At 36.1% G+C, this 11,731-nt stretch overlaps 1 protein-coding gene across 2 annotated transcripts in view; it reads right to left on the bottom strand.

Annotated features, from left to right (window-relative positions):
- Positions 1-3,921: 3,921 nt before the first annotated feature.
- Positions 3,922-11,731, bottom strand: part of LOC149775585 (beta-glucuronidase-like) — a 49,804-nt gene continuing 41,994 nt past the window's right edge. For both annotated transcript variants that reach the window (XM_089944288.1, XM_089944289.1), the window contains 2 exons: positions 11,155-11,290; positions 3,922-9,943 (listed from right to left, as the gene is read on the bottom strand). In XM_089944288.1, coding sequence (XP_089800414.1) covers positions 9,792-9,943; positions 11,155-11,290 — 288 coding nt within the window. In that variant the 3' untranslated portion in view covers positions 3,922-9,791. The remainder of the gene's footprint in view (positions 9,944-11,154; positions 11,291-11,731) is intronic.

The raw sequence follows: 11,731 nt of genomic DNA, 5'->3' as shown, positions 1-11,731 counted from the left end.
GGCGTTTGACCTGGTCAGTCGGAGAGGACTCTTCAGGCTCCTGCAGAAGATCGGCTGGACCCCACGACTGCTCGCTGTCGTCACATCGTTCCACGAGAACATGCACAGCACAGTGCCATTAAATGCCACAACATCGGAGGCCTTCCCAGTCATCAGCGGATTGAAGCAAGACTGAGTCCTTGCGTCGACGATCTTTGTCATCTTCTCCATGCTCCTCCAGTACGCCTTCAAGGACTTCAGCGAGGGAGTGTATATCATACCAGGGCTGAAGGCACGCTGTTCAACATCGCCCGTCTCCGTGCGAAGAAAAAAGTCATAGAGATTCTCATCCGTGAATTGTTCTTCGCCGATGATACAGACTTGACATCACACAGGGAAGATGGACTTCACCAGCTAGTATGCCGCCTCTCCCACGCCTGTAAAGAGTTTGGACTGACCATCAGCCTGAAGAAAACGAACGTCATGGCGCAGGACGCAGGCTCCATTCATATCATCGCCATCGACAGGTACAACCTGGAAGTTGTTGAGAATTTCACACACATCGGGTCCACCATCTCCACCTCGCTCTCCATCGATGTTGCGGTGAACGGCATGATTTCCAAGGCATTAGCTATTATGGCCAGACCAAACCAGGGGGTCTGGAACAACCCCAATCTCACTGAGAAGACCAAACTGCGTGTCTACCAGGCCTGAGTGCTCAGCACACTCCTCAGCGTGGCATGGACCACCTATGCGAGCCACGAGAGGAAACTCAACAGCTTCCCCCTGACATGCCAGCGACATATTCTGCACATCCAGTGGCACAAAGTACTGAACACAGAGGTTCTGGAACGTGCCAACATGAATGAACAGCATGTTTTCCATTGTCAGCTAGAGGCGCCTTCGCTGACTCGGCCACATCAAGAGAGTGGATCAAGGCCGCATTCCCAAGGACCTGCTATAAGGCGAGCTAGCAGAAGGCGCACAACTGATTGGATGGCAACGTCTGCGTTACAAACATGTCTGCAAGAAGGACATGAAGACGGCCAACATCAACGTCAACGACTAAGAGAGATGTGCTGACGACCGCTCTACCTGGTGCTTAGCTGTCAGACAGGGCGTTCAGAAAGCCGAGGAATTGAGAAACAAACCTCGCTGCAAAGAGGGTCAGGAGGAAGGCGAAACAACAACAGGCTCAACAAGCATCAACGTTCACCTGCAGCAAGTGCAACAGAGACTGTCAGTCTAGCGTCGGACTATTCAGCCACTCGCGAAGGTGCAGATAAGACACCCAACCGGAAGCTACACCATCGTCTCCCGAAGACGGACGGATGTCAAGAGGATTTATAATTATTGTTGACACGTTATTTTATTGCCGGCCTTAACGTAATCCAGAGCAAATTGGCAGCAAGCTCTTCCTCGACTTGGACAATCAATGTTGCTGAAGATCAAGTTGTGGTAAAAACAGAATTATTGGTGAAGACGATAATTGTCACTATATATATAAATTTTATGTCAAGTGGCAAGAAATATCTTCACTACAAAATTTTCCTTGAAAGATAATTTCCCATTGGATGGGAGAACAACAGGAGATAGGCAATATCTCTTTCTTTTAAAAATTATTAAAGCCGGTAAGATTTAACATCGCTATGTAACCAATTCTTGAACTCTTCAATCATATGAATTGTCCGAGATTTTCCTAATTTATTTAGAAGAGTACCATCAAAATGTCGTGCATTTTCCAAGCAAATGTGAGATAGATCTGGTCAGTTGATTTTCTACAGTTCCTATAACCTTGTCGATATGCCTCAGGAACCAACTCATAACCATTTGAGATATATTCCTTAACCACATCATAATCGGCACTTAATCGTACCGACAGTGAAATGTAAATATCATGAGCTCTGCCAATGAATACACTGTGAATAATAAGGTCCTGTGTTCTCCCTGCCATCTCAAACTTTCTGCAATGTTCTCAAAATGAAGAAAATATTGACCTACTTCTTTCTCATGAAAAGGGTGAACTAACTTGTTATTTCTGATACATCAAAAGTGGGAAAGTGTGTTCCACTTGCCAGCTCTAATTCTTTTAATCTAAATTGAAATTTCCTTTCTTCCTTTTCTCTTTCTCTCTTTATGTGCAATTGCATTTTCTTCTCTCTTTTCTCTTTCTCTAAATGCTTGTTTTTCTTCTTCCGTAACTGCATTTGTCTCTCCTCTTTCTAAAGCACAAACCTTCTTAACTCGATTTTATTCCTGTACTTTGATTTCAATTTCATAGCTTTTAAGTTAGAGCTCGATCGAGACTCATTAATTAAATCCAAACCATTCTTTTCCACCAAAGATTGGACAAAAATATTTTGTATTTCTTACTTCATTTAAAAAAAACTCATTTCAGAAAGATCACATTTTCTGGCAAGCTGAAGCAAGTCATCCTTTTTCAAGGAGTCTAGCTGTTCCAGGGTAGGGTTTGAAATAAAGATCTCCACTTTAGAGGACATTGTAAAAGCTTGTTGGTTTCAACAAATATTTATAAAATATGAAATAATACATGGGACATAGAAAATTCAAACAACGGTGAATATAAATTTCAAAATCAAATTTTTCTGCAATATTTTTGGGAAATTCGTATCCCGGATGAGCCCCCAATTTTCAGTTGAGTCTGTGCTCTTAAAATATGTAACAGAAAAGAGTGAAAAGAAACAAACTTGGTAAAAGACAACAAATAATTCATTTCCCTAGAATAAAGTGTGAAAATGAAAGAAAGAAAACTTATCAAGCGAACTAAATCCCAAAATAATCCTAGAATTATAGACACAAGTCCTAATAATTTAATGTTCTGAATAAACTTTAGTGCAAATTCAAATTAAGTCCAACACTGAAATGCTGATGTACCTGTGATGACACGTAAAGTGTTGATGTGTCAACCGTCTTTTGTTAGATCACAATAATACAATCCTAGAATCAAACCTTTGAGATTTCACTGTAAATTCAAGTCACAACAATGACAACTAGATTCTGTTCAGCTGTTAAAGCATGAATGATTAATTTTTCCAGTTACAAGATTATATAATCCTCTACTTAACATCAGGTCACAATTAGCATTTTCTAAAAATCATTATTACCTAATGGAAAATAACCTTATTGAAATTAATTAATTTTTATAAAATAAAATGTTAGTCATAATTTAAGAAGGTCTGTTACTAAAATTATAATACATAACCTGGACTATGTCAGGTATGCCAGGGGAATCCAAAAAACCTAGAACCAGACCCAAATAAACATGAATATTTCTATTAATGATAACTAATTAATGATAATCCTATTATTAAGTTAATATGTATAAAGAGTATTTTAGATATGTATTAGTTCTTTACAGAATAAAAAATATCAATAATTCAGGTCAAGTAGAAAATAACTTTGATTTTCGTAGAGTTCAAGTCCAACAAAGAATGTTACATTACAGTAGCATATCATGAGGAAAGAAAAAAAAAATTAAATGACAGAAAAAATGCAAATTTAATATGCATAATAGGTGATCTTTTATGCATATTAACTTGCATTGGAAATTTTGTTTCCTGAGACCGAGTAGCTTCTGCATAATGATGCCTTCAAGATTTTACTGGAAACATGTGTCCAGATATATCTTTAAAAAAAACTTATGAAAAGAGATTAAATAATCATTCATTTGGTTTGAAAATTTAAATAAGCTATCTATATATGTTACAAACCAGGTTGTAAATTCCATTGGGTCTATGTCAAGGTTTTTTTGTGCAACTGTGCAGACGAATTGACAGACAGGACCAACTCAAAATTCCACCTGCTGTACACGCAATGAGGACAAAACAACATTTGTGAAATGAAATATTCTTTGGAGTTATAAACCCTAAGGATCTTGCTGCATGATTATGAGACATCTAAAATGCAAGAATTGAACTCAAATTAAAATTAAAGCATCTTTATTCTGTATCGCTATACTCAGCATAAAAGTAGGATGGCCAAATTTTCAGAATTAGCCACTTGTCATTTGTTTTACAAAGTCTCGCATTTTAAGTGCTGCAAACTTGACTCCAAGCATGGCATCTTATTATAGTCTGACGATGAAATTCAATTTGAATGATCAGCCAAGTGACCAAGTAAACTGGAAATCAACCATAACTTTTGTAATATAGATATATTTTTAATAAGAGATTGCTATACATATGAAACAATCAAGATGTAAAGAACAGGCGAAAGAAGGGTTGTGTAATTGCAATTCATAATGGACAGGAATTCGACCCCACCCACAAACATAATAGAATATTCAGAAATGCCACATAGATTTGGATACAAAACTCACTACTGCAGGTATGGAGGACCAGACATGCCTAAAAGGTGTGTTTTTTCCTGTAATCAGCCTCACAAATTGCAAGAATTAAAACCCATAGCTGCAAGAATATTACAAAATTCTACTCCTGTGCAATGTAGTTTATATTTTTGCCAGAAACTAAACACTTCTAGATTATACATCGGCATACCCACAACAATGAAGAAAAGTTCATATAATGCACAGCAATCCATACATGTAGTAATCCTGGTTATTATTCAACCTTTTTAGTGCACTAGGGCATAACCCATCCAAAATTCAACTGCCATCAACCACCACTGTCCATACCCATCTCTCTAAATTATTGATCACTTTCATTCAATAGGTGTTTAGTAAATACTCCATTCCTTTTAAATCCCACACTTAAAATGATTTTAATAAATCAGCAATGCCTGAGAAGGACATTTTAGTGATAGCAGGCCAGTGTGGCATCACCACCAATTCCATTTACGACCAAAGATTAATGCCTTTGTGGAAACCCCATATCAATATGACGATCCACTTAGGATGAGTAGCAATAGAAAGATTCTCAAGATGGTCGCCTTGGTGGCCATATTGGAATACAGATATGCATAATTTTGATTTTGGACTTCCAGTCAAAACTCATATTGATATTTAGGAGGAGTAGGGATAAAAGATTTTTGAGCCACATTCCAAAGCCTTCATTGTTTAACTCTTTTACAAGCCCTTCACCTTTGCTGAAGCAGTTACAATCAGTAACCTCGATAGTTAAATTTCTGTATATTGCTCCCAGCTGTCATTGCCAAGAACTGACAGCCAGCTTTGTAGACAAGTTCTTTGGCTTCACACCGCTGTCTTCTTTGGATCCTTTGTCTTTGTTTACAGGACCTCGTCGGTGTTCCAAACTGATGCTTGAAGCAAACTAAGCCGAGCAAGAAAGGGAGTTCTCACTTTTTTACCAGTCAAAGAAAGATGGGTTGATATTTCCCTTCAGGCTCTGTTATCCTGGATATGGTGGGTTACTTGTTAAACCCTCAAGAAATTAACCAATTTAATTTCTTATGCATATTAGCTTGTGAGATTATGGCGGTCGCCACAGGCATAGTACTCGAGTACAACTGCTCAACAACTGACGTCATCCATGCTGTGGGTGGAGGTAAAAAGTGGCATTTTCAAGCTCATAAAGCAAAACCCTTTAATCCTAAAGGACCCAGTTTGACCTTGTGGAACATACACCAACAACAGAAGGTTATCTTCCCAGGTCATTCAGCAGTTTTGTGTGATGCCAGCTGCTCTATTTCCACTGGATACCTTGGTTCTTAACAACAATTCTAACAGATTATTGGCTATGTCATGCTCAGGAAAGGAAAGCCAAGTTCCTTTCACAATGAAACTCAAAAGAAACTGACCAAGAATGACCAGGACAAGAACTGAACCTGCAACTGTTCGAATATGTGTCTGACACTCAACCAAATAAGCTGTCATATCATCTTATATCATCTAATAACAGACCAATTACGTAAATGATTTGATATTAAAGGTCAATTACTGAATCTTTTTTATCCTGGGAGGCTAGCTTTGTCAGGTAGTGGATATATTCTTAACATGTTATAATCAAGTAATGTATCTGAAGAAAAAAAAATTTCACCTCAAATTGTATCATAATATGTTGAACACATCTTGAGCTAAACTAATTAGAAGTAACATATTAAGTAAAGATATAAAATTGATTCACATGAGGTAACAAACTGTAGGCAAGACAAACCCCATACAAGGCACACCTAGGTCATTGTGACAATATTCATACCAGATTCAATCACATTATTATCAATTCATGAACTATGCTTCCACATATATATGTGAACAAGGAATTTGCATACCAGGGTCAAGGATTATGTGTCTTGCTACAAAGAGATGCCCACAACATTTTTTTTAACCTTGGTTGGACAGTTAATCTTTAACAGCAATTTTAACACATTAATGGATATGTCAAGCTGAGCAAATGGAAGCTATGAGACAATGTTTTTATTTGATTTCATCTCACGTTGTATGGTGCATGAGCTATGCTGCCATGTTTCCATCCAATGAAAGGAATGTGCTTGCCAAGGGGCACAAGTCTCTGCAATATGAATTAAATAGACTAAACCTATAAAAGGCACACATAATTGTATGAGAAAGTGTTCAAATTCCATCAGAAGTCGCTGAATGGTTCTTGAGCTATGATGGTTCTTGTATGAAGATTAGAATTGTCAAGGTACATAACTCTATCAAAAATGAAGCTGTGAAGTGAAAACATAAAATATATAGATAGGTCTAAGAGACAATATAAATGCAAAATTGCATCAGAATATGTTTAATGATTCTTGAGCTATGCTGGTTACAAGCAGCATCCTATGTGAACATATAAATTGTCAAGGGCCATAACTCTATCCAAAATGGAGCTGATGTGACAAAACCCATAAAAAGGCCCTGAGAAATTGTATACACCAAAATTGGATCAGAATATTTGAAGCATTCCTGAGCTATGATGGTTACATGCAGTAGAGATTTCAAATTCATGAAAAAACAATAACTCCATCACACTTTCAAATGAAAAGACAATGCTTTTTAAAAGGCACATCTATATTTAATAGGCAATTTATCAACCAATGGCATCCTTTTGTGTGCATGGGTTGCAGAACTTTCATGGTTAAAAGAAGTACGAATGATTGACAGCTGGGCAGACAGAAGAGGCAATTACTACAGGGGCTCTCTCATCACTAGAAAATGTGTCCATTAAATACCTTAATACCTACAAACTGACCTAAATGCATAAGTTATTCACAGTGCTATGGACATTTGGATTGATAGCTGAACAGTCAAGATTAATGCTGTATATCTACTATGGTAGGAGATTTAAAACAAAGACCAGAAATGCAAGGCTATATGAAGTTTATCGGAATCTGCCATGGATACAACATACATTAATATTAAAATGTAGGTGGTCAATAAGCAAAAAAGAAATATTCATATGTACTTGCACACATACCAAGCACCTGCAGAATACAAATCTATAATAAAAACTTGTTGAATATCTCATAACAACATATAATAAAATATATTAAATGTTATGCAAAAGAAAGAAACAAGAGACCCACATATGGTTGAGCCCACCTTTTATTTGACTAGATGAGCCATGCAAAAAATCTTTAATACTGCAATAATTACAATATCATAAATATTCAATATTATTATTAATATTCAAGCTATTAACAAAAAACTAAAAGCTCACTGAATAAAACAACTCACATAATACACAGTTTTATGGTTAATGCCTGCATAAATCCGACTGGTCACAAGATGTCAATCACTAAGCTGGATGAAATCTACACTACTTATGGCCTTCATTTAATTTTAGTCTCTGGCAATCCCAAAGAACCTATAAATAAATTGTGTTCATCCTTGTAAAACATGCAGCAACATGGCAACTGGACCATATGTATTTTATTGTTTGCAAACAAAAACAATTTCTTTCTATAAGCATGTGCAGTACGTATTTGTTGTTCTTTTCACCCAAATAATGTTGTTCCTAGTGCCTCTTTATCATCTGCCACACTGTAAATAAATCACTGTTGAGTACAGTGCCACAAACTCCTTCCAACAACAGAGAAGTGCCAAACTTAAAAGACCCTGGACTCAAACCTTTTCCAGAATACATTATTTCCAATTCCATCCCATGTACATTTTCTTATACCTTATTGACATGCACTTCAAACAATGTATTTTTAACTGCTGTTTCATGGAAAACTCCAATTTCAGCTTTTTCCAATTGAATGAATCATGCAAAGAGATTTGAATGGAGCACTTGACTGAACCATACACTGTGAGAATTTGCGAAGGTTGTGTGGATTTTGTGGACAGACATGCTCCAAATATAATTGATAGACAAAAATTCAGAAAACATGTAGAAGTTGGATAGTTTGAAAGGAAGAATCAGATTTCATAATTTATTTCATACATCAATTTACACTGAAAAAATTACTTTTTGTGTTCAAGGTTTCATAGTGTTCTACAGTGTCACATGAATAGAGTTGGGAGTACTCATGTAACTGCAAATATAACATATATGTATATTGTCATGCCCTCAGTGAATTGATAACATATATACTGTCATGCCCTCAGTGAGTCTATAACATGTATGCATACTGTCAAGCCCTCAGTAAGTTTATAACATGGTTCAACATGTATGTATATTGTCATGCCCTCAGTGAGTTTATAACATGTATATAGTCATGCCCTCAATGAGTTTATAACATGTATATTGTCATGCCCTCAGTAAGTTTATAACATGTATGCATACTATCAAGCCCTCAATGAGTTTATAACATGTTTCAACATGTATGTATATTGTCATGCCCTCAGTGAGTCTATAACATGTATGCAGACTGTCAAGCCCTCAGTAAGTTTATAACATGGTTCAACATGTATGTATATTGTCATGCCCTCAATGAGTTTATAACATGTATAGTCTGTCCTCAGTGAGTATACACCATGAATGTATATTGTCATGTCCTCAGTGAGATTATAAAATGAATCAACATGTAACATGTCATGCCCTCAGTGAGTTTATAACATGTATGTATATTGCTATGCCCATCAGTGAGTTTAACACATGTATGCATCGTGTCATGCCCTCTGTGAGTTTATAACATGTATGCATACTGTCATGCCCTATGTGAGTTTATAACATGTATGCATACTGTCATGCCCTCAGTGAGTTTATAACATGTAATGCATACTGTCATGCCCTCAGTTTATAACATGTATGCATACTGTCATGCCCTCAGTGAGTTTATAATATGTATCATTATGTATCTTGTCATGCCCTCAGTGAGTTTATAATATGTATCATTATGTATCTTGTCATGCCCTCAGTGAGTTTATAACATGTATGTATATTGTTATGACCATCAGTGAGTTTATAACATGTATAACATACCCATCAGTTTGTTTATATATGTCATCCCCATCAGTGAGTATATAACATGTATGCATACTGTCATGCCCATCAGTGAGTATATAACATGTATGCATACTGTCATGCCCATCAGTGAGTTTATAACATGTATGCATACTGTCATGCCCATCAGTGAGTTTATGACATGTATAACATACTGTCATGCCCGTCAGTGAGTATATAACATGTATGCATACTGTCATGCCCATCAGTGAGTATATAACATGTATGCATACTGTCATGCCCGTCAGTGAGTATATAACATGTATGCATACTGTCATGCCCGTCAGTGAGTATATAACATGTATGCATACTGTCATGCCCATCAGTGAGTTTATAACATGTATGCATACTGTCATGGCCCTTGGTGAGTTCAGATAATTCAAGACCTAGTAAGAATGGCAAGATACACATAAACAGACGCAAAGTATACAAGAAAAATAAACAATAATTATTTTACCACAAAATAAATGCCAGTATCTTACAATCCTATGGCAAAAAATACAAGGTGTCTTCAAAATTGGAAGACTGTGTATTATTAGCTATACTTAAATATCGAGTTCGCAGAACATGGGCTGAGATTTTGGGCTGCCGGTCTCTAGTGAAGATTCCTTTTCTATTCCCCAGTACTCTGGTTATCCCTGTAATAAAAATATACTGATATCCTGTGAATGCAATATTTTTCATGTGATACTAATTTTATTATTCATTGGGTACGGTACCAATTTTTGTGCCAATTTCCATGTGATACCAATTATCATGGGCTAAAATTCTTCATGGATTTCATGGTTGCCACAATCTCTGATATGGTATTCCTAAAGTAGGTTATTATAGATACATATACAATGACTTATTAATCAAACTGCAAAAAACAGACCCTAATCTGCAATCGCATAATGCACTGTTGTCTATTCTACTAATCACATTAAGAAAGCTGTAAAGATCCAAATCTGTCAGCACAGTATGTGATGGCAGATCTAGGTCTCAGCAGTTTATAGTTGGACATAGATTTACAAGCAATAAATATGATATTTAACCATCAATTTTGTACCAAAATAAGTGCATAAACAGCTGTAATATTGTTTACAGTGAACTCTTCACAAGTGCATCTTTTTTTTACTTTGATAGCTGAGCCATTATAGAAAAATTCTGAAAACTCTGAGCACCAATATTTGGATGGATTTGTTGTGTGCAGCTGTCTTGCTCTACATATGACGATGCTGTATAATCTTGGGGTCAAAACATTTCTGTTCAATCTCTGACCTGGGAACATGATTTCTATTTTCAATCTTTTGAGATAAAAGCATTCATTTCACTTGTTTCTATTGTTCATTCAATTTCAAATTTCTCAAATTTTTGGAATATACAATTAACATGCTATTTATGAAAATTTTGGTCCTGCTATAAAAATATCCCAGTGATTACAGAAGTTCTGCATTTATCAATAAAGTTTAAGAACAGAGAATGATGATGGGAAAACTTGTATGCACAAATCAATAAATGAATTCAGTTTACTATAATGGATTTGTGAATGCCGTGTGTCCAATTACCATATCTACTTGCTTATAAGCCAGGTTCAACTGCAAATTGCATATACCCAGATCTGTTGTTGTATAATGCACCAGCAGATCTGGGTCTATAAAGATTGTTAGTAATAGTCAAAAGAACAGTAACGGAAGATCAGACTATACCTTGTTTCCTGCTGAACCTAACTTATAAGTGAGCATATATACTAAACAAATATTCCGAGGTGCTTTATCTTATTTCTCTCCAGGGTTCTACCATGCATGTCATTTTTTGTTCTAATTGAGGACTACTGTGTTTTTTTATATCACATTTTAATAGTAATTACCTTGAGCTGTCATGAAATCAGCAAAATTCCAGATCATTTCACCAACGACAAAATCATGTCTCATAGTATCAAGGGCTTGATGGTATTCCTGTAAAAACTCCACTTGATAGTCTTCCGAGAAAACAAAAGATGGGTCCTAAAAGTACAAATAGTGACAGGTGTTTGAACTTTGGATGGGGTTCAAAACAGTAATAAATCATGGTTCAGCACACAATTATTAACAAGGCATGATATATGAAATTGCTTTACATTTGACTATTGGGATTCCTTTTTTCCTAAAATATTAACATACATCATTTGTGCAAGATACAAATCAGAACCTTTGCTTTATCATCTAATTAGTCCCCAAAATTATGTACTCCCATTCATTCTAATATATTTTGCACTTACAGGAGTTACACATGTTCTTGAAAAGAGAGATATCAAACTTAACTACTTCAATGGACATATTGCATCTGGTAAAAAAAATGTGTTATTGTTCCTAACGAAGTTTGACAGAGAAAAATAGACAGCAGAGAAACTACCTTTCACTACATCATAAATAACTATGGGATTTGTCTCAATCACTCCTAATAAA

Source organism: Sinohyriopsis cumingii, chromosome 19 (genome assembly GCF_028554795.1).
Source record: "Sinohyriopsis cumingii isolate HCF-2022 chromosome 19, ASM2855479v2, whole genome shotgun sequence".
Lineage (NCBI taxonomy): Eukaryota > Metazoa > Mollusca > Bivalvia > Unionida > Unionidae > Sinohyriopsis > Sinohyriopsis cumingii.
Note: the sequence above shows the minus strand (reverse complement) of the source record. Positions and strands in the feature narration are given on the sequence as shown.